A 24,323-nucleotide genomic window follows, 5' to 3' on the forward strand; every position below is an offset into this window, starting at 1 on the left:
CTCTAGGGGACTCTGATCCCACTGAAACTCAGCTGTGCCAAAACCTCTCCATGGCCTGCAAGTGCAGGCTCAGAAACTCCTCTGTGTGTCTCTTTTGCATTTCCCAGATCAGTTTAGGTTCTGTAATAAATTCCCAGTGATAAATTAGCCACCAGGGATGTGTTCTTTGAAGAAGCTCCTTTGGCACCGCAGTTTCAGGCAGAGGAGAACTCAGATCTTAGCTGGGAGTGTCCTGCTATCCAAGAGGGAATCATGTCTCCCAGGTTTTTCTGCACAGAGGTAGAAGGTGAGACGTGTCTTTAGAGGTGTGTTGGATTTTTCTTGCAGGGGAGAGGTGCACTAGAAATGCAATTTATTCTCTTCCATAGTAACTATTTCCTCTGTTGCAGCAAGCACAGTCTCCATCCACCCACAAATGGCAGCAGGGCTCCAGGGGGTTGTCCAGCAGTTCATCAAACCTGCTTTTACATGTCACTTGTTTGCTCATTGAGGCTATGAATTGTCCCCAAACAGTTTTTCTTCATGAAAGCCATTCTGTTTTCTTTTCCATGAGCACCTGGATCCCCCCTTTCCCCCAGGAACCAATGTGCCTCGCAGTTTAGGGGGTTGCAATGACAGGTGTCAAATGCCCAGGTGCTGCCATCGCTGCCAGCTCTGTGCTGCTGACAAAACCACCACCTCATGCTTCAAGGAGCTGTGGAAGAAAAATTCACTTTTAGCAGAAGGGCTTTTATTTGTGGATCATTGAAAGGGATTTGTGACTTTAACAAACTGCTGGCTGTTGAGCAAAGATATTAAAATTATTGCTTACTATCAGCGGCAAAGCTGTTGAGAAATAAGTTTTCTGTTACAGTGTCAGGCAGCAAAAGTTGCTTACTCACTTGTGTCATTGAGTGAGACTAACATTAGTTATAAAAGCAAATCAGATACTGCTCATCAGTGCAGCTCTATGAGGATACAGTATTTCAAAACTCACACCAATTTCATGCTCTAAGAAAACAACTTCAAAATGTATTTTTCTATTTAGCTTCCAGACTGTATTTTTAAATTTTGAGTAGTTGACTCACTAGCATACAATTCAAACAAATGACATATCATTGATGGAAAACTGATGGAGAAGAAGATTTGAACAATAATACAGAACAGATAAGCCATTAGCTTCTTCCAGGACCCAATGATGAGCTCTGCAGGATCATTCAGGCTACAGCCATAATTAAAACTCATTCTGAGTCATTCTGTTGCTGCAGAAAACATTAACAAAAAGGGAACCTCTGGCAACCTCCAAGCAAGGGAGGACTAGGATGAGACTGGTGTCTGACATAAGTAGGACTGAAAGATTTTTGAAATATAAAGCTGTAAAAAAACCTTGGTATTTTATTACTATTTTATTTAACAAGCTACTGTTTGGAAGCATAATCACAGCTGAATAAAGACTTGAACATGTTTTTCCACCTTATGTCACCTGTGGGAAGGCCATTATTCAATAATGCTAAATGTCTTATATCGTTCTATTTATTCCATGCTTAAATTACTCAGCTGTTTCAACCACACTCTTTCATCCTGTTGCTTTATGTAGTTGATATATGTCATCTCTGTATTTCACCTCCTCTTGAGGAAGACACTGATGGATGCCTTTTTGCATTGGTTTCTTTTTTCCAGTAGAGAAAAAGATTTTGTGATACATGAAGCGAGAGCCCCATTCCATGTGGCCTGTTTGTTCAGTCCATCTCAGAAGCTCATGGGAAGTGAGAAGACTTGCTGGGTCTGTGCTGCCAAAAGGAAACCATTGGGAATATTCATTGCCATCCTGGGCCCCTTTAGATTTACAAGAACAATTGTTTTTAAACATTCCAATTTAGAAAGAACAGGCACACATGCAGAGGTGTTCCCAGCTGCAGGTGCATTGCTATTTAAGCAATCCCAACCACAGCCCTCAAAGCAGGGGGCTTCCTCTCTGGCCACCCCACCATTTTCAGGAAACAACTCAGCTTCTAATGGTAGAGCACTATACATAGACTCAATAGAGCTGGTTCTTGGTTTTGCCCGGTTGTTCAGAGTTTTGCCTTCAAATTTTCTGGGTTCTGTCCAAAATTTAATTCTAAATTGCCTTCCCAATGGCTCATCTCTGTGAAACATCTCCTTTATGTATAGTACTATGTAAATTTTACTGCAGAGGCCAGAGTTAAGAAAAACATTCCCTTTTATACATTTTTTTCTGTGTTTTGAAAAATCAAATATTTGACTGATCAACAGCATCTGTTAATATGCTAATAACTGGATAAATAAACCTAATGCAGGCTAAACATACTTTGTAATCCAAAGTACTCCTGAGGGACTTTCTGTTATCTTTAAAAGTGACCAGGGGGAGCATGAGGGAAAAACAAACATGAAATGAGCCCACCTAATGGAATGGTCCCTGCTCTAAGATATATTTTTAAAAGGTAATTAATATTTTTTAATATTTTGATGAAAATATATGTTTAGTTTCATTCTACTTGAAATAATTCAACTGGTAATCCTTTTTCAGAAAGCAAATTATTGTTGCTGCCTCACAGCTCAAATTATTACCCAAAGTAATAAGCTTGGCAAAAAAGCCCATTATTTCAATTCTTGAATAAGGACTCCGTTCACATGTCTAATGCCCTGTGTAAGAGAATTAGCAGAAACTCATCTCAGTGTGGTTTCAAAAGAGGAAACTAAGCAGACAGCCTTGTTAATTTAGCATATAGACTTGGAATAAAGTGCAACATCCATCATCTCTTGAAATTCAATTAAAAATTGGTCTTGTGTCCAAGGAGAAGAAGCCAATTTTCTGCTAGAAGCAGAGTCTTGGAAGATCACTAAACCCCTTAATGGTTCTTTCATTGTGGGAGTCAATATGAAAGAAAAACCAGTTTGGGAGTTCAAATTACCCCTCACATTAAAAGCTACAACATGTGCAATGTTCAGTTTGGGCCTGCTGCTGTTGATGCAATGCTTTCTGTCACCCTGCACACAGAGGGAATTCCAGCTGTGTGTCTCTCCTGGTCCTTAAAACCTCCCCATGTGCTACTGGATGCTGCAGCAATGCTGAGGAGGCTTTTGCATGCAGGGTGAAACACCATCCTTACCATATGTCATGTACAGTTCTCATTCTCTCACAGTAGGCTTCTATGTGTGATAAAAAGATGCTTGCAAACACACTGAGATTTAATATCTGGGGAAAGGGAAGCCTGAAAATATGTTAACAAGATTTTCAGCATTAAACACAATTTTGTTTCAGATTTCAGCTGTTAAACATCTTAATTTGTTTTGCTTTTTACTCCAGTAACATAATGCTAATACACCGTGACAGCTTGTGACTCCACGCCGAGGAGGTTTCACAAACCAATCTCTTTACTTGAAATTTGATTTACAAAGTGCCTTAGTCCTTTAGCTGTGTGGCAGCAGTCACCCTCACAACATTTGCCATGACTTAAAGTAGGAGCAGGATCTGGGCAGTTTTTCCTTGTTTGTTTATTTTTCCTAGTGAAGGATTCACTGAGATGAAAGAATCCTTTTAACTATTTAATGTTCTCATCTATCAATAAATTTAGTACAGAAAATACTGCCATGCAATGACTGGCTAGGTCCAAAGGAAAGGGTGGATTTTTTTGTTTTGAAACACATATTAAACTTCTAGTGCAGGTAGCGTCTGTGCAGTTTATTTTTACAATCTTTGTTTTGATGAGCTGAATATTTGGATGAGCTGATCTAACAGTTAAGGCACAATTCTTTTGGATTCTATGTTCACCTTCCAGCCCAACCTAGCTTTGGCTACTCCCTTCCAGCAGGAAGCTCAGGGTACTTTCCAGGTGCTTATCCTGCACACAGCTGCAGGTGACTGCTGAGCCAGCATGACCACTTGTTCAGCTTCCAGCCAGCCCCAGCCTCGTGTGGGCCATCATTTTCCTGGGAAATCAGGATTTTGACATGTGAGGAGTACGTGGAGTGGCACATCATATCACAAAGCCCTGCAGAACAAGCAACAAAACCAATGGATGACCACAAACACCTGCTCTCAGAGGAGGTCCCCAGGCTGCTGCCTGCCCTTGGCAGGGGCAGTCTGCCACATGCATGGACTTGTATGGAGCATATCCTGTCACATCCCAGCCACATGCATGGACTTGTATGGAGCATGTCCTGTCACATCCCAGCCACATGCATGGACTTGTATGGAGCATATCCTGTCACATCCCAGCCTCCTGGCAGGTATCTTACATAGCAACCACCTCCAGAAGATGAGCACCATGTGGACTATTCCTTTAAGTCATTTTATAATTAACTGGAGAAGCTAACCTGGCACCAAAACTTAGGGAAAAAACTTTTCTTCATCTCTTCTCCAGCAAATAAATGTTTAGATTTTTTTACAATTATTTTATTAAGATAAAAATATCTGTTATTCTCCAGGCAGAAGGTTGTGGGAACAGCAGTGTGGTTGTTTCCATCTCTCCTTCCCTATAGATGAGACATATGAAGCCAAGGTAGCATCATCCAGCTGAGAAATCAATCTTGTAAAGAAGACCAAAGAATAAACCACAGTTCCTGCCCCACTGTGGCAGGCATCACTCACAAAAACAGTCTGCTTACAGCTTTTAAATCAGCTTTCTTCCAGAAAAGGAACATTTTTGCCATCTTTTCTCTCAAGAGGGCGTCTCCCCAAAGGGCTCAGCCTGCCTCACTCAGCTCTGCCCCCGCAGCAGTAGCAGCAGCGATGCCCGGCAATGCCCGGCAATGCCGCCCGGCTCCAGCCCCGCCGCTGCTCCTGGGCTCTGCTGTGGGCACGGCAAGCCCTGCCTGTGCCTAGACAGACCGCCTCCACACTGATGGACTTCTCGCTCTGGTGATTTTTGCTGCAGTACTCAGATAGCCGGGTCAATCTGAACTCCACAGTCACTATGCTGCAGTCACAGTAGCAGGTAAATGCATGAAAAACGGTTTGGTTTGGTTTTCCTCTCAGTTTCAAGCACATTTGTTGTCAGGTTGTAGGGTAAATCAAATTCACTAGTGAAGACATTCTTTCTCTGCACAAATTAAATGGATCTGTGACCCAGGTATCCTTTTATAAATATAGGTAAATAGTATTTTTCTGTCTCACAGTGTTTTAAAATCTGATTCAACTAACAATTGAAAAGGGTTTTGCTGTTTTCTGGTGATGATAACTTCCAAAAACCTGAAAACCAAGGTTAGGTACCCATGCTTTCACATAAGAACAGTGGCTCTGTACCTGACTTGGGGCCTGATAATGATATCTCCATGTATCTGCAAGTGTGCATCAGGTATCCTTGAAAACTCAGCTGTTTCCAAGCCTCTGACATTTTGTACTCATGCATTGTGGCACTCAAAATGGTTCAAAATCTAGTCCAAGTTATTTTATATTATTGCAATAATAAAGAAGTAATTGATATTTGTATTTAAGCTTCAGCTCAGTACTGTCAAAAGAGACACATATTGTGTTAAAACTGTAAATAAATAAAAATGGAATTTATTCCTTGAAGAAAAGTAGTGTGGCAGCCTGTAGAGAGACAGGTCTTCTTACATATGCCTTGCTAGCCACAAGGTTTTAATAAAAAGTCTCAATGCAGCATCTTTGCCATAGTTGGGCTGCTCCAACCACCTGCTTAGCACTCATTTCTGCTAGAGCACTCCCCAGCAGGCAGGGCTGCCCTGTTTGCAGGAATCTCTCCAAAGCCCACCAAGCAACAACGTTGGTTATTTTACAGCCCTTCATTCTGACTGCACATGTGCAGGAAGCAGCTGGGAAATGCTGTGTTGATCAACTAAAGAAGAATTTCTTGCTTAAAAAAATCGAAATCCCCAGCATCTGAGGGAAAAATTGAAGCTGTCTGTAGCAGATGCACAGCAAAGGTGCAGAGAGAGCAGCAAGCCCTGAGCCCAGCGGGACTAAGCTGGGTGGGCAGCAGTGCAGAGCTGGTACAGCCAAAAGAGCCTCCTGGCAGGCTGGGATGTGCCATGGGGGCACAGCTGGATTTAACTGGTGTGCAGAACAAGGCTGAGAAACTGCTTATGTCCTAGGCCGAGAACTAGAGGGAAGAAGTGCCACAACTCCATCATTTACCTTTTGAGAGTTTGATCCTCGTGGAAGTAGTTTTCCCAAGACAGATACACACTTCCTGAAGTTAGGATGCTCTTCTGCATCCAATAATTTATTCATATTTTCGTCTTACCTTGCCTATATCTGGTGGGAATTAGAACAGATCACTTTTTCCATCAAAGTTTACCAAGTACAATGTAAGTCCTCAGCTCCTGGGGTAACAACACACAAGAGTTATTGTCAGTTATTGTTATTTTCATGGTGTGCAAACAGCCACATGCTGGAAGAGCCTTAATGCAATAACAAGAAACATCTACATGTTTAATTGTGCTCATGCTGTAAGCAGATTTTAAGTGTTCAAGATAGAGATATTGAGAAAACCAAGTATCAAGTGACTATATTCCATCACAAACTGTTTATTTGAACCTACACCTTGTTCAGTTATTTAACTATTAATACACAGCCCCATATGAAAAAAACAAAGCTTTGAAGATATTGTACCACCTACATCAACCTGAAGAACAGCAATGACTGTGAATGTCCCTGTACATAATCATGCAGGCTTTTTTCCCAGATATAAACCCTACTGCATGGATGGCTTGCAGCTTGTGCAAACGAAAAGTTTGCTCCTTCCCCTTCATCCCCCACAATGATAAGAATCGCTTCAAAGGCAGTGTCACCACCTGAGCTCCTAGGAGTTTGGTTTTTCTAAAAGTTTCTCAGAAGTCCATTGCCGTAAAAGATGATTTAATGAGGCAAGCCTTGCAATGAACTACAGGCACCATCCTTTTCTGTATAAAATGGAGTGCATGGAGTGCCTGTGATGATTTTGATTCACCACTGTGCATTGCCACCAGGTGGGATACGCTGGCCCTGGTGTTGCAGAATATTGTGGTGGATGGGCTGCCACCACAGGCAGAAAAGTCAGCTGTCATTTTTTTTGAAAGGTGCTTTTAAGTTTTCATTATCAAACCACATGTAATTACACTTCACTTCACTGGACAGTATCATCCAGTCAAGTGAAATATTATTTTAGTCAGAGGAGAAAAACTTTAAAATTGCCTCTTTGCTAATGACAGAAGGATATAAAAATACCAGTCAACATTCCAGGAGAAATATAAGAAGAAAGCTATCAGAAAAAAATTGCAAGAAATAAAGACCTCTATTTCTCTAAAAAGATACTAGGAGAATGCAGCTGTTTTCCCACAAGGTAAACACAGCTGATTCTACAGCAATATCTTCCTGTGACATTCCACATTGCTGTGGGCCAAAGCAATTAGTCACTGCTTTTGAAAGAGATAATGGCTTTTCAACTGCTGAATACCCCCGTGTATCTGTGACAAATGCTCTGAGAGATAACAGCTTTGGCAAAAGCAAAGTGCAGGGGATGAGAGTTCAGAATGGTTGATTGGCCTCTGCCACTAATTGCCAGCACTGCCATCGTCACACAGATGCACACTGGACATGTAGGTGGCATTCCAACAGAAATGGTTGGAAGTGGGTTTGTCAGGGTGCAAGTTAATTTTAAAATTCAGCTTCAGTCCACTGGAACAATTTGTAATTTTATCAGTTAGTGGCATAGATCCCCTCTTAATGTGATCCTACCTGTTATAAAATAACAACAAGATACAAAATGCATTTAGGAGCCTGAGTAAGATGTGTGTTAACTGGCTTCTTTTTTACATAGAGTGCTGTTCTTCTATCCATCCATTTTAAACCCAGCTGAAGACCTGTGAATACTTAGAAGACAGAATGCATGTCATAGGTCTATCTAACACTGTTGTCTTCACATTTAGCCTGTCTAAAGCCTAACTGGGACATGGCTGGGCACAGAGGGTTTGCAGGGGCCATGTCTGGCTTCAGTGCAGGGCTTTCCCTCTCCAGACACTGAAAGCAGTGTCTTTCACTCCCCAGAGACCATGGCAAACCAGGACCACTTCCCTCTGCCCAAGAATGGCTCCAGTATAAACCATGGAACCAGGAAGGGCACAAAAAGCATCAAATATGAGCCAAGCCAAATGTTTCCTAGAAAACTTCCAGAACATCAGTTCATGAAACAGTTCAGACAGCTTCACCCTCAGGCTGGAAGTTATCTGAGTGTTATCATTGTGTAACCTCCAAAATTGCACAAAATCCAACACAGAAAGCTCATGCTGCAGCCCAGTCTACTTCAATACATTAGTATTAATTAATGCACCACACAGATGCCAAATCACTCACTGGAATTCACTTTTCCTAAGAAAAGTTTGTAATTAGATTTTAAAAAACCCTACATTTCACACCTTTTGGAAAAATAGCCACTTTGTTCTCACCTGGCAATGTTTACATGTGGTCCCAGGAAGGTGCATTTGGAGGTGACATCTTCAATTTGAATGACAGGGACATATTGTTATATTGAGGATTATTGTAACATCTCCTTTGAGCTGTGCACACTCACAAAGTTCTACAAACTAAAGACAACCAAAGAGCATGTGGCCACTGAAAGAAAGGGACAGTCATTGCAAACCCCCAAGTCCAGGCCCCTGGAACAGCAGTTCCAGCATTACTGCAAAAAGTTTCCAGAGATGTGGATAGCATGTTTCTGTTTCTGTGCTTGTAATTGGAGTGGTTTTGTCTATAATCAGATGTAACAGATAAAAGGAAATTTTGAAATCTTACTTTCTTTTCCCATTTGATAAATTCTGTTATTTCAAGGAAAGATTTGCAGTTTGGTTAGTTTTGATTTAGTTTCTATACCCATGACTGGCTTCTGCAGGTTTTAACCAGCAGGTCATCTGCTTTGGAAAAAAAATATATCTGTGAGCTATGGATGTGTCATTAGCTAAGAGAATTTACAGTGCATCAGATGCAGGGAAGCAGATGGACTCTATGGATGAGTGAACAGTGACTTATAAGATTATCTTGAATAATGGAGGGTTTTTTTTCCTAAATTACTTAAAACCCCATATGCTTTGGGGTTTACCTAGCTTCACTAGTTACTCTGGCAGAGCATGAGGCGTTCCACAAGATCTATGGAGCAGCAGCTCCCTCTTGCATGTTAAACTCATGGTACATTTTATAAAAAACATGAACGAGAAAATAGGCACCCCCCACAACCCTCAAATGCCAACCCCCCACTGCACTGTAGGAAGAGTCACATCCTGTCCTGTACCTTTTATCTCTTTTTTTGGGCTCTTATTACTTGAAAAACTTGAGCACCTTCCAGTTTAGTCATTTCCCCTTATCAGGAAATTCAGATGAAATTACATTCCTACCGGAGGCTTTTAAAACTGTATAGGAGACCTGTTTGCCTTTACAGGAGATTTATTTTACTGACATTTTTGTTTTCCCATCTAAGTAGTAGTCATCTGCTCATTTTGAGTGTTCATAACCCCTTCTGAATTTCACTGCAGATGTGTCTCTGTCATCTTGTCATTTTGTTCCCCCATTTCCCAACCTGGTGCAAGGCAGGCTTCCACTCTGCACATTTTATTGAGTAACTACTTGACCAGCCTCCCGTTACTAGGAAGGGGACCCATCAAGACCCATACCTAAAGCTAATTTTCTAAACAAAGTGGGTGCTGCCTTCTTTTAACTATGCTCCAGAAGAGTTCACTGGATCATGATCAATACTCACAAGGTAAGCAAGCTACGGATGTTCATCACTGTGCCTAGAGCCCCCTGCAGCTACCAGCACCTGTGTGTGCTCACTGATGGCCTCTGCACCAAAACACTGGCTAAGGAGAGAAAATAAATGAGCAAACAAAGTGGGCAGGATGGAGGAAACTGAGCACTTGTCCCAGCAGTCTATGATGGGGGATAGGAGAGGGATGGGGCATCACACCTGGCCAGGATGTAGAGGAGGCACAGAGCTCTCCTGGGGTGCCACACACACATCCCTCTTTGTATGGGGCATCCTCTGCTCTGATGTTTGAACCTCAGCTGAAACAGCCCACTCATCTCTCCCTTCATCTCCTATTTCTCCCATACACCCTCAGCTTCATCCCACTGCTCAACAAGCTCAACATCCCCTCTCCCACGGATGCCAAGGCCCTGTGAGCCCTGTGGTTTCCCTCAAGGCCCTCCTGGCAGCCTTTGCTACCTGCAGGTGAAGGTTCTGGGGAGGTAACCCGGTGACACAACTCCCCATTTACAAGGTATTCAAAATTATTTTGCCTGGTGAATGCATCCCCAGTGGTTCCTTTTTAGGATCATAAATGACTGTGCAGGTCACATTCACTAGAAAATAGTAATAATAATAACAACAATATTACAAAAATCGTACGAGGATTGCCACCATTTTCCCTGGCTCATCGGGGTCACAAACAGAGTTTGTCTGTGTGCCAAGCAGCCTTGGTGCAGAGTTGCTGGAGCAGCAAGAGCTGCCTGACTGCCTCAAATCCAGCCTCAGAGCAGCCTCCAGTGGCAGCAAGCAGTTCCCGCAGACAGGGCCCCGGTGGCACTGCCGGGAATGGCAGCGTGCCTCTGCCACCAGAGAGAGTGCTGGCCCTCATGGACACGCTGGAATAGTGCATGGCCACCACCCCTGCCTTTGGGGAACCAGCATATGAATGAATGAATGAATGAATGAATGAATGAATGAATGAATGAATGAATGAATGAATGAAAAATTAAATTGTCTGTACATCCCCATGACTCATCTGACAGCCGAGATGCTCTACTGGCACAAACTCAAACTTGTCATCCACTTAAGACCCAATAGAAAAAGGGGCAGTTATTAGTTTAAAATTTTCTGTGAACTTTCTGCTGGTGACTGGACAAGTTTTACCCTTGTTGCAATTCAAGACAGTGAGACACCTCAGTAAATGCAAAACTAAGCACAAACTCCAGGATCTTTGCTACGTGGAAATGGAATTAAGCACGTATTTAGCACTGCCATATACAAAGTGCTTTGTTGGGTGAAGATCTGAACCACAGTCGACCAACACTGATGAAAGATCTGAGGACTTTGGGTTAGCCTCTTCACAGAAAGCCTTTTCTGTTCATCTTTTACCACAACAGGCACACATGCTCTTGTGAATAGAGAGCTACAGCTTTCAGCGGCAATCCACAGTGTATTTTGCCATCTCAGCCATGTCTTTTTTATTGTCTCATCTCATACACTAAGTCCTGGGAAACATAGTTTGGCTCAGCCAAGCTCAACCAAGCAGAAGCCTCTACTCTGCAATCCAGGTTCACATAATAGAAGTTAGTTAGAATAAGTGAAATCAACACCACCAAAGGTAATCAACATTTTATTTATAAACATACATTTACTATAAAAGCTGTTGAGTTTTAGACAAGTTTTCCTAATTTCCAGAGGCATTTTAGAATAAATAAAATAAAGGGAAGATTAGCATAATTGGTATTCAACATTAGCCCCAGCTAGGAGAGCAATCCTTGTCCCTGAACAGACATGCAGATAAGGATGGTTCCCCTCTGGTTCACCAACCTTTACGACATTCACTGAAAACTACAGATGTACTGCATCAATAACACTACATAGCAAGAGTAAGGAAAAAATACACCATGAAAATGGGCTTGTAAAATACAGATGGGTTATGACACCTGTTCAGGTTCTCTGAAGTAGTAAGAGGCTAAATAAATTCCAAAACATCTAAAACCCATTACATATATTGTACTTGCTTAGTAATAATAAATCATTTTTTGCAACAAATACATTTACATTGCAGTTCAAATGTGGGAAAGCATTATTTTTTTATGTGCTCAAAGTTCCTGACTAGAAATTTATAATCTTAATGTGTTTAAACTGGAAAAAAAAAAAAGAAAAGAAAAAAAAATCTTAGCCTGAATGAATTTGCCATGTAAGATTCCAGAGGGAATATAAAATCAAACATAAGAAGTTGGCAAGTACGATTTGGAAAACTGTTGGAAATTATTCTGTGCTGGTGAATAGATGTTCATTAGGGGAAAAAAATTGTCATTGTTGAGCGCTGCGTCATTTCACTTTGAGTACAATCAACTTTGCTAAAGCATGCATACACAAAACTATCTGATAGACACTGGGAGCAATTCCTAAGCAGCTCCAGAGACCCAGTGATGTGTCTGCAGTGTGATGCAACATCCCTCCCCCCTCCTTCATGCACTTTATCCCAACCATGCTCCTAAGCCCTTTGGGCACTTGCCCCTACATGAATGAGAAGCGGACCTGACCTCTCAGACACCAACCTTTGATACACTTGGGGACTGGTTTGCACATCTAACTCTATCATGTGGGTGAAGCAGTGCTAGAGACCCATACCAAATAGATGCACAAGCATGCACAGTCTCATTTAAAAATTAGGTTCAGACATTATATATTTACATATCCTTAATGCAGCGCAGGGAGTTACACAGATGTACCACATCAGATACGAAATCTGCTTCTTGAATTTCCATGTTACACATTCTTTGTGGGAAAATGTTTTAACAACCACAAGCAGACAGTAAGCATCCTGCTTACCAAAACCTTTTAACAGTAAATCATGCAGGTGGTTGATCAAAATATAGGATATCACTTTTAGTTCCAAAACATTTGTCTGATTTATTTAATTTTTACCTAAAAATATTCCCCAGGTGAAGTCCAAGAAGGACTTCAGCTTGTTGGATTTATTGCATCCATAAGTCATTGCTGACTGTGTGCAACAGCTTTGCATTTTCTAAGGCACAATATTGAGGAAGTCACATGTAACTTTCCAGCAGATAGTCACAATGTCCTCCAATGACATCACATGGGTGTGTTTGATGACACATAGTTTTGCATGGTTATGCAACTCACATGCAAGCAACTGTCTAGCATTTCAATAAATAACTGCTATCTAGAGAACAACTCAGAATTATTGCTTCCCTAACAACCACTCCATTTCTATTTACCAACACATCAAAAGATGACAGATATGCACATAGATAAAAGAAATCTCTATTCATTTAGTTTTATAGTGGTTTTAAGGCAGAAAAAGATTTTTTCCCCTCCATTTGAAGATATTTCCAGTAACTGTTTCCCAAAAAGTGTTAGGATATTTTACAGTTGCAATACATTCCCTAATTTCGTCTGTGTATTGTAGAGATCTGCTGAACCCTCTGTTTCAATGAGCTGCTGGATCACTTTAGTAAGGAGCACATGCTTAATCAAAGAGCACAAAGGAAAATTGTCCCAAACACGGGCAAGGTAGTTTTTCTGCCTGTGACTCCAGCCTCCTCCCGGCCCATCTTCCACACTTCTGGGTTTTGCTGACTATTTTTGGATAGTGGATGGAGGAACACAGGCTCAAGGATGTCTAATTCTCCACCCTGGGGGGTTACCCAAACCACATGTGTTTCTCTGCATGAGATTTCAACCAAGTGTAATGTTTGCAAGTGAATGAGCAGATGTCCAGCCTACTCAAATCGACTGGCAAGTCACATGCCAAAGAGAAAAGCTCCACCACAGCATCAAGCTCAGCTCAGAGACTCACAGCTCCGCTTGGCTGCTCTTCCCCCCATCACCTTCCAGCGACTTTAATAACAACACAAGCTGCTGGGTTTATTAAGAAGGATTGCTCCTGATGGGAATTTGCCCATTGTTAATGGTATGCAGTCTTTAGGTTTAATGAAGAAATCTTTATTTCAGAGAATATTAAGCTATAGTCATGAACATTACTTGAGGTACACAAACAAAAATTCCTATGACTAAAGGTGCAATAATTTATTTGTTTAACTTCTACCCTCCATTGAAGGTAATATTAACAAAAAATGCTTCAGAAGTACAGGCTGTATTATCAAACTAGTCTCTGTATAAAAAAAGTTATAGCTTCAGTTATAACAGAGAAGTCGTGCTGTGATGTTTAGTTTTCCAAATGCACTGATTAGATACTATCTCAAAATTACTTCTCAGCTCAAGTTGGCATATTCTATAAAGGTTCTGTAAACTTAAACTTTTTAATTGCTAGAAATATTAAAACAAAACAGCTTTATTGCATGTCTATTCTCTTATTACTTTCAAAAGAACAAGGTAACAGACTGGGTATCATAAGCATACCTGAAAGGTGGTTTTGTTTTTTTTTTTATAGTACTCAGGCTTTGCCTTCCCAAACATGGTCATACATATTTTGCAAATTTCTTAAGGAAGCAAAAACCAACATATTGCATTTCAAAGGAGCAGGTGCAGCTTTTTTGTGAGTTTTTAAAAACGAGATGAGAGCCATCATGTCCATGGATTCAAGCTTTTACAAGTGATTGTCTGGAGGCAGCCGATACATATGAGAAGAGAGTTCCTTCTTGAAATTTATTAGGAACTGAAAGTCATGTCACAATGTAGTTGGCTGTCCAGCAGCTAGACAAAACAAAACCAAAACAAGCAATTGGTTACAAATTTTAACAAATATAGACTTTTCTGTACATGATCTCTACAATTAAAAAAAATTTATCTGGAGCTTTATATATTTGCGCCCTGTCTTTTCTTTCTTCTGCAAAGCTGGGGGGGGGGGCAGTAACTATGACAAAGATTCAGCCTAATTCCAGTGGAAATACATTTTCCTTACCACATGTTGAATGCATTCGGCATGAAGTTTTATCTTATTTTATGGCCAAAGTACTTGTGTGTATATTTATTTAAGACTCTGCAGCCTTTGACTTTGACTCTCATCAACCTGTGACCACTCCCTGTGTTTGACATTGAATAGAGAATTTCCTTCCTTATGAGGTTTCATTGTACAGAAACAACCTACTGATAAAAGCCCCATCCACTTTTATCTGAAAACCAGAAATGTTTTGGACCCTGGACTACTACATAATCCTTAATGCTTATCTAGTCGTCTTTTCTGATGATTTATTTAGAAACAGAATTGTCCATTTTTTCAGATAAGCTTCTAGGAGTCAAAATATTTCATCAAGATGTCCGTAACTGTCTCCAAACAATACTGACTGACCCTAGGTTAGTCAGAGATTGTCACTTCTGCCCACTGCTGCACAGGTTTCATGGGGGCAGGAAGGCACAAGCCATGCAATCAAACAACTGATTTGACATTTTGCAGCATTATTCCCAGAACTGAAAGGCAAAACACTGACATTGCACCAGTTTATTCTTAATTTCAGGTGTGCAGTGCATCAAATTTTAGCTAAAAAATAGCAACTAGCAATAGTTGCTATTTTAGTTCTATCCAAAGCATACAGTTCTATCCTTTCAATTGTCAACAACAGTTACTGCAGCTTAAATTCAACTGACTGGATTTTGAGATTTTGCATGACCAGTGGACCCAGCAGGAAGAGGCAATTTGTTGTAAAAGTTAAAACCCCCATGCCATTATTATTCTTCAGTAGCCATACATTTTCTCAAAACCTATTTCCTCATGGACTTGGTTACCATTCTGCTGGGTATGTGCAAAGGCAAAACATTGTTACATGAAACATGCACACAGCTCTCTAATGCATTTTCTAGTAACACTGCTGTAGAAGTTATAATGGATAGAGAGATTTCCACAGCATATAAGCTGATAATTTTTGAGCCTTTATCTATCCTCAAGGGACCTAGATTTTCATTTAAGTAAAAAGGACTAAGAAGAAAAGGAAATGATAACTTTCATACCTTCCTCTCATTTTTTGTAAAGCTGGATGAGTAAATCTGCATTTTAAGGGTCAGGACCTCATCCACATGAGGAAGATTTATAGTATCAAGCACTATAGGGAAGGGAAAAAGCTATTTCTAAATATTTCAGGTTAAATAAATAATAAAAAGTTGATAACATTTCTTAGCAGAATTTAAGAAAAAAAATCGCCAAAAAATCCAGTTATACAATAGCACCCTCTAGCTCTGCTGATGGAGAAGTATCTCATTCCTGAAGCACCAGAGCAAATGTACCCATTTTTCTTCTGGCAGAGGTAGGGAGGTACCTTTCCTACTCCTGAATTTCTACAGCCAGTACTTTTGGGAGAGGGCAAGGGAAATTGTAAGCAAAAAGAGCTCTAGATGTCCACTTATCAGTTGGAACTGTAGGCAGTGAATATCCCAAAAAATATTTAACAGGAAGACAATTAATCCTATTGTTTTGCATCTTACTGCTTCCACAAGGTGGAAACCAGCATGATCACTGACCATCACTGGTGACATTGGGGCAAAGCTGAAATGTTCTTGTAATTTAGTATCCCAGGACTTGGAAAGACATTTAGGTGACCTGCTCTAAGGCAGCAAAATCACAAAGTTTTCTTTCTGACATGCAATTGATGGGCTCATTCTTCAAAATGTATGGCAAGAACATATCTGGGGATACCACCACAAGGATTCACTAAGAGTTTCAGAACGTTCTTAATATTTCACAGAACCATTTTGTCCGCAAAAGGAGGTCTAGAGATTTAAAAAAGATGGGAACTTCTCCAAACACGACCCAGGGTCCTAGATCAGGTAGAATTACCTACATTGTCTCATGTAATGTGAGAGATCCAAGCCTCTGGGTCATGCAAAATCTGTGCATAGTACAGGAGTTCATGTTTATGCACAGAAACAACCTCTGAGTCTAATAGTGCTCGACAGAGATCCTCTGGGAAAATTTAATGGGCTTGGAAATCTTTTCTGATCAGAGAAAATCATTGAAATGGCATGGGAAGCCTCCTCTTCCCATGGTGAAGCCACACCTGAGTGTCAGAGCTGGACAAAGCCAGCAGTTAAATCATGGCCACAGCATTCCCTGTCAGAGCTGCCAGGCTCGGTACTCACTCCGGGATCGGATGTAGCAATCGTTGCAGTTCAGAAGGCCATTTCTGATCCTGACATCTGTGCCACTCGCTGCATCTCCCAGCTGGCCCTTGCAAACCCCACACTGTCAGGTGAAGAACACAGAAAGTAAGAGAGACCATGCCCTGCTATTTGTCACAACTCTTCCCAAATTTTTACTTTTGTTCAAGTAGTTCTTGGAACGGTGAGAAAAATACCCGCCTAGAACCCAGCCCATACTCCTGGGGAACACTACAAACCAGTAAGAGGGTTTTTATACAGTCAGAAGTGTTTAGGATTGGATTTCAGCAGCCTCTGCTTACACAGAAGTGAAGCCTAATTCTTATATGGGACATCTGACTTTAAGGCTGCATTCTGAAGGCAGGTAAGTTGTAATGGACAAAGTTTAAAGAGGCCAGAGATTTAGTCTGGGTAAATGTCTAAAATCAAAAAAGTCTTCACAAATGTCTAATATCAATTGAGCCAGAGATAATCGAAATGGATACTTTCTGATTTCTCTAGAAAACACTCAAGAACAGTCAAGAAATATTTCTGGTAAAAGCCAGAATACACCATTCATTCCATAGTCAAAGCTTTCCAACCATGGGGCAGATCAAAGATGGCTTTGGGACTGATCATGCTTTTGGAAGGAAAAAAAAAAACTTGCAAGGTAAATAATGTCATATTTAAAAAACAATGAGCACAATAGAGAAATTATATGATAGTTCCCCCCCTGTAAGAACAGAAGCTAAATTTGCTTGCTTGATCACAGGTTTTAGTCCAATCAATGTGTCTGACTGCAAGATAACATATTAGTTGTGTTATTTCCACTTCTTTACAGACATGCTCAGACATAACAACCATGTAAATCCCCTGGTCCTCTAATTTTCAGTTTCACATCTACTCTCTACTTGCACTGTGCATGACTTGATGTTTTTCTTAATAAAGCAAGAACCATACCCTGAAGCACTGAATATGGAAATAGAGACCGAGTGTTTCAATAATCATAGCAGCTCCTTTTCCAAGAGGGAGACCACAGGTAGAACAAAGCTTCTTCCCACTGACAGACCTAGGAGGAAAACATGGCTGTAAGAACACTGCACCTGGGAGACAAATATGGCTTTAAGAACACTGCAACTGATGCTAAAATGACAGCATAACTGCAGTAGCACAGACCAGGCACTGGCTGCCTCATTTCAGACTGTGCTGCTGCAGCCACTCAATACTATAACTAGTCAGAGAAAACCGGAAATTGGATCTCCACCTGCAATGCAGAAAATACTTCAACTTGCACCTTCAGCAGTCCTGAAGGACTGTCCAGATCTCTTTCCTAAATCTGCTGTTGGATGACAGGTGGGTGAAGGTTCAGAGTCCCAGGAATAACTGGTGCTCTTTTCCATAATGGTTTCAATGGCAGTGCAGGTACCCACTTTATGGGTCTCATACTCTTCACTTCTCTCCTGCCTGTCAGCCTGCCAGAACTGAAGCTTGGACTAGTGAGATGAATCTGAGAGCAAAAGGGATCCCCTGTCACTCTGTGTCACCAATGCTTTTCTCAACCAGGAGAGAAACTGTGTGATACTTCATGAGTTTTGAAAAGACAGTTTGATGAAATCCTACTCAGATAAGCAAGTTTACAATCTCTTGCTATGAGGTTTTGATGCTGCAACATAATAAGCCACCAACAGATACAGATCTGGACTGCAGCATGACAAAAGAGCCATTTAGGAAAAAAAAAATAGGAGAGACACAGAGAAAGAGAGACAGAAACAGCAGCAAAACTCATCACAATTAGAAAATTGCCCTTTCTTCCAACTATTGAGCCCACTATGTACACAGGCAGCACAGACATATGACCTTCTTGTTGGTTCATTATCATTATTCCTTTTAGAATAACTTCACCGGGGTTTTTTTCCCCCCTCCTACAGCCTTAACCCTTCTGCTTCTATGTTATTTTGGAGTTCACCTTTGTTTTTACTTCTTCTCCACTATCAGAGCTACTACAAGAGCATATTAAAGTCTCAGATCTTGGGAAATTTTTAAGAGTTTTCCAATGTTTTAGTGGAAAAAATGAATTATATCCCATCTATTGTTTACAAAACGAAGATTTATTTCAGGAAAAGATAATGCAAAAGATTCTCACACCAGAATATAGCTACTTAATAATATGAAGTAGCTATCACAACTAGCAATCTGTAGCAAGGAAATGATCTGCAATCCCACCAAAACTGCAGCTACAGTTAGAAAAACATAATAAATTGTTCATGTAAAAAATTCCCAATAATTTCACATCAATGCAAGTGATATCAGAGGGAGGGCCTTGCTCTGAAAAGTGAAGAACAATGTAATTTAAAATAAAGAAACTTGCTGTGTTGTGTTATATTAATTTACCCTATATAATAAGCAAATTGATTTTAATATATCCCAAATTATCAGTGATTTAATCAGGCTACATGTATTTAGAGTTGGTACACATAACTCACTGAAAAATGTACAGATTGCTTTGAGAGAATCACATCTCTAGGGGATTAGCATGATTGTGGGCAAACTAAAAATCAGCAAAAAAACAAAATGTGTTTCTAGTTTGGAAATGAAAGGAAAAAATTATTTTTAGATCAGTAAGTGCCAATGTCTAGAACAGATCTTATTCCTGAGCAGGTGACTATTCACAATGAAGACATTCTTTGGCTTAAGTGCTCTGAGCTCACACTTTGACTGAGGTTTATACTGTCCCATTTCAATTTTATTGAAACTTCAATGATCAAGCAGAGTTCTAGAGCTGCTCTCTGAACTGTGTTATTTGAAAATGTAACAGTACCACTGAAGCTGGCAAAAATATGGGAGAGGGAGCTGCATGTTTATCCCATGGACAGGTATGAATTGCAACACCTAGCAAACTTAATAGTGCATCCACATAATACTAATGTGATTTTCACTCTGGCAGTTCACCAGCAACTACAAGATGTGTCTGGTCTGCAAAATTCCTTATTGACCTTTGGTACCTGTTGGGTGAGTGACTGAGAGCAGCCGGAGAGCAGGGAGATGACGGCCCAGATCGGAAGTTCTCATGATAGCCTGCCCTAAAACACAGCAGAGAAGATGTGTTACTACAGGTGAGCAACAAATGAAACCAGGTTTTGTATGGAGAAACTCCAGTTAGTGAATTTCAGGACTTTTGGTTCTGAGTCTGCTCGCTGCTGCTCAATCAGGTAACTCACACAGTAATCAGCCATGTGGAACTCCTGCCCACCCCACCAATCCATCACAGCTCCCACCATGATGAAGGAAGGTTAAGCCAAGTCACACCACACCACACCACACCACACCACACCACACCACACCACACCACACCACACCACACCACACTCTCTGTTGGCTCTTTACTGAGTAAAAAAAAAGCTACCAAGATGGAAAGGTAGTTTATTTGCTTAATGGCTATTTGGTGTCTATGCTACTCTGAAAGAACCTGGTTATCAAACCATGGTTTTTATTATCAGAAATCATAGGACTGATCCAAACTGTAACTGCTTAAAATGGTTTCTAGATTAAATAACAATTTTCTCAAACATACATACAAGCAGTTTATAATGAGGAATAGGTAATCAAACCTCAATCTACATGTTTTGACTGGATACAACCTTAATAGAGGTAACAGGTTCTGCAGAAGACTGTGTTCATATATATGCTAATGAAAACAGATGTTCCTTTCTCATTGCATAGCTTCTTTTTGTAAATACTAGGCAGATTCCTTATTTACCAAAAGAACTGGTGTTGCCATTCAGTTAGGCTTACTCAAAAACCACAGGCAAAGCAGCAAGAAAAAAGACTTCACCAAAATTTACAGCAGAAGGCAAATACTACTTTATCTCAATCTTCTTTTAAAAGGCATAATCTTTAAAGTACTAGAAAGTAGCAATCAATATGTATTTGGAAGATGGGAATGAAGCTCCTGGGTGCCATCTTCAAAGAGGCAGATATAACCTGACATTCCCACTCTCATATTTAGCTACTTATTAGCTATAAATGTTTGTCTCGGGCAATTAAAACAAACTAGGCATATGAAAAGTTATGCAGATATGTGCTGAAAGAGCTAAGGGGAAAGAGAAGGGAGGCATGCAGGGGGTGTGCTCCCTCCTGAAATGAGTAGCTGTGGTGCCTGTAATGAGAAATCAAGTAGATAAATGTCAGCAGTCTCTGTGGGAAAGCCAGACATGAAGGGCGTCTTCGCACTGCAGGACTCATCAAACCCAACCAATAAAGGATGCTGAGCAGGAGTATAAGGGAGAACAGAGCGAGCAGGACTTCTCAATCTCTTCAATAACCTTTATGTTCTCACCTCCTTGCTTCCCCTGCAGAGCTTGGTTGCTGTCCCACAGCCTGGCTCAGGAATGGTCTCTGCCGAACGTCCTCCGCGCACTGTGGAGATCGCCTTGTCAGCAGCTGCTGATTCCAGGAGACATCTACAGCCAGAGGTGGGGAAAACTCAGCATTTGAGACAAAAGGCTTTTGTCAGTATCTGTAAACCATCATGGATTGGGGGCACACAACAAAGGAGAGAGATGTACTGCCTCTTAAAACAAACTTCTCAGAAACCCCCGCAAAGTCAGAGACAGGTTTTGCTACATCAGAAGACCTCTTTGGAACATCATTCCTCAGCATTACCCTCACATACACATGATCTACCCTGCTGCTGAATGTATTTCTGAAGGGGGAAAGGGCAAGGTCAAACAGCCATCCACAAACAGCACTTGGGAAAATAAGGTTTGGAGGAAGCACCAGAGACACAGAAACTTCTGTGATGCTGGAGGATCCAAACGTCTCAACAGCAGGAGTTAAGGGGATGGTGGTACAGTCACTGCTCTCCATAAACCCACTGATGAACAGCAATTCCTTTGTAGTTTTCTTCTGTGCTTCACATGGCTCAGTGACAGTAGCAGCCTCACAGCAAAAAGCAATGACCTGTGAGATGCCCAGGCAGCCAGCCATCCTATCCTTGAGAAACACTGCATTACCTGGACCCTGCAAGAGGAATTTTATGGCTCACAGCTGGAGAAAAGCCTTACCCTGCTGTGTGCCAACCATCTGGTTTAGAGAACGAAAACTTTGCTGGGGCCTATGAAAGCCTGCTACCTGTTTTGATATCAAGACAATAAACCCACCTGATTATTTAAGGGTTTAAGGAGGGAGCAAGGATGGGATGCTTTAAGAGGCAAGAAAAGAGCTGTCAGAATACTTGCAGAGGACCAAATTGTTGAAAAGAACCCAGGAAAACCCTTAAGCAGGGTTATTAGCAGATGTAGCTTAAAACTGTCAAACCTGTTAAGTTTTCTTAATCACTATTACAAATCCCCAAGGCTGTATTGCAGGATAATATATATTCTGTTTGCTTTCTTTTTTTGTGCAATTTTTATCAAAGCATTAAGAATACAATAAAACTGAGACAAGGAAGCCTACTAAGTTTACTAGGCTGAATTTTCATTTGGAGCAAGTAATAACACTGAAAACTTTTCAATCCATAGACACTTTTTAGAATAATGAATTTTTATGCTGAACTGAAAACAGAACTCTAAAACTTGATTTCAGAATTTGCATTCACTTGCTGTCCTTAGTCCTACTTATTTACTTTCCACTGTTCACTTGTATTAGATAGATAACGATGCTAAGTTCATGAATTTGCTGTTTTGTCTTTTTTTTTAGGGTGATCCTCATGACAGCAATGCTTTGGGGAAATTCTTTCCTTCAAAAACATCCATACTTGTGGGAGCTAAAAAAATAAATTAACTTTAAATGTCATTAGACATTGCTAATGACAAAATTGAGGCAGGTGTTGCTTTAGGCTTGGCTTGAAAAGGTTACATATCACATGTAGTGATTTTGAGTGGACTGAAATCGACATCATGAATCTAATTACCTACAAAAACACAAAGTAATTGTTGGAAATATGCTCTTTGTATCAAGATAAATCCTATATGTCGTAGGCATGTAAGATTATGTAAAAAAAAGAAGACAAACTTTTTAACTGATACTGTGAACATGCAGGCCTATAAACGAGATACCTGCTGTCATCTCTGATGGAAACAAGAGGAGTTTAAATTTCACCTCAACATATTTATCTTTGCTATCTTTAAATAGATTTTTAGTCTGAGACATTCCAGATTTGAAGATATATGTATACTGTCAACTTCCAAAATGCTTTGAGTTAGGTTCCTGCCTGACTTCTGTCTGGAGAAGAACACATGCATGGGAAGAATCTTACTCTCATCCTGAGTCAGAGGCAGGTTCAGCCGGGCAGGTGAGCTGCGCTCCATCCCCAGCATGTGGTGCTCCTGCTCGCTTCCTCCTTTCAGGATACCAGTCCCTGGGTATCCTGAGAGCACCTTATTTCCACTGCAATAAAAATAAGTCACATTGTACAAACAAAGCCAGGAGAAATGTCACCCAGAACATAATGGCTAAAACAGACTTTTGAATATCAGTCTGTTTTTTAAAAAAAAGATTTTTGCTATTCTGTCAATTTTGCAATGACAAAGCAATGAAAAAACCTTGATGAATCAACAAGTTTGTCTCCAAATAGTCCAAGTCCTCCTGCTTACCTCAAACTGCCACTTAGGTGTGCTGAAGATCATTTTGCATTTGTAGAAAAGGGCTTCTTTGACAGAAAAAAAAGCTTTAATCCATGTTCTCTATACACAGCTCAGCATCATCAGATGCCTCTTCTCTTTTGTGAGACCTGTTAATTAGCAGCTGAGCAAAGTCCAGGACTTCAAACACCACCTGGCAAGATTGGGTATGGCATTTCTAAGACAGCCAGGCAATTTCACACAGGTTCTGAGTGAAAACAGCCACTGTTCCATCAGTCCTTAAGATAGCTTGTGAAATGTGCACAAGACACAGTGCAGTGAGGCACACAGATGTCTGAGCTGTCTAAGGTCTGATCTGGTTGCTGTGACAGCCTCTTGGCAAAGCCATACAAGACAAAGACAAGCCTTCTGATATGCACAACTAGCACTGTGCACTGCCACACGTGCATTGGTCTGTGGGGCCAGTGAACACTGATCAGGATGTATTGCATGGAGGCCACCAAGTGCTGATGCTCCAGCATCAATTGTGGGCATGTGTGATATCCCAGAAGCCAAGAGAACACAAAGTTCCACAGGGTTAGAAATGCTTAGGGTTAATACATACCTCCTCTTTTCTTGCCAGAGCTCACTTTCCTTGCTTTTCAGAGGTGACACAGTGTCCTGCTCCCAGAGCAGCTTTTTCTGCTTTGGAACTTCTTTTTGCTTGCCTTCCCCTGGACAGCTGTTTGAATCAGTTGAGTTCTAGAAGACAGATGAAGAGGGAACAAGGAGCTCCCTTTGAATTTGGCATTGGTGCACACATAGGAAAAGTACAGGCTGCCCCTAGATACATTGGGTTGACACACCTTATTATCAAAAAGAACATCTCTCATTTATATAGTAGAGCCACTTGACCCTGATAAGGCTCACTTTGGATTTAATTAAGACTTTACTGAAACAACTGGTTGGACTGAGCTGAGCATGAAATAAATTAGGTACCAATTATGGTGCTAAGGATGGCAAATCA

At 40.8% G+C, this 24,323-nt stretch overlaps 1 protein-coding gene across 9 annotated transcripts in view; it reads right to left on the reverse strand.

Moving 5' to 3' along the window:
- Positions 1 to 11,290: 11,290 nt before the first annotated feature.
- LIMCH1 (LIM and calponin homology domains 1) overlaps positions 11,291 to 24,323 on the reverse strand; it is a 173,349-nt gene continuing 160,316 nt past the window's right edge. For 8 of the 9 annotated variants that reach the window (XM_074541566.1, XM_074541564.1, XM_074541567.1 and 5 more), the window contains 7 exons: positions 23,922 to 24,058; positions 22,993 to 23,123; positions 21,073 to 21,196; positions 19,730 to 19,816; positions 17,697 to 17,805; positions 16,740 to 16,842; positions 11,291 to 14,363 (listed from right to left, as the gene is read on the reverse strand). In XM_074541566.1, coding sequence (XP_074397667.1) covers positions 14,338 to 14,363; positions 16,740 to 16,842; positions 17,697 to 17,805; positions 19,730 to 19,816; positions 21,073 to 21,196; positions 22,993 to 23,123; positions 23,922 to 24,058 — 717 coding nt within the window. In that variant the 3' untranslated portion in view covers positions 11,291 to 14,337. The remainder of the gene's footprint in view (positions 14,364 to 16,739; positions 16,843 to 17,696; positions 17,806 to 19,729; positions 19,817 to 21,072; positions 21,197 to 22,992; positions 23,124 to 23,921; positions 24,059 to 24,323) is intronic. The other variant, XM_074541565.1, reaches the window with a different exon arrangement.

The sequence above is a fragment of the Zonotrichia albicollis genome, chromosome 5 (assembly GCF_047830755.1).
Source record: "Zonotrichia albicollis isolate bZonAlb1 chromosome 5, bZonAlb1.hap1, whole genome shotgun sequence".
Classification (NCBI taxonomy): Eukaryota; Metazoa; Chordata; class Aves; order Passeriformes; family Passerellidae; genus Zonotrichia; species Zonotrichia albicollis.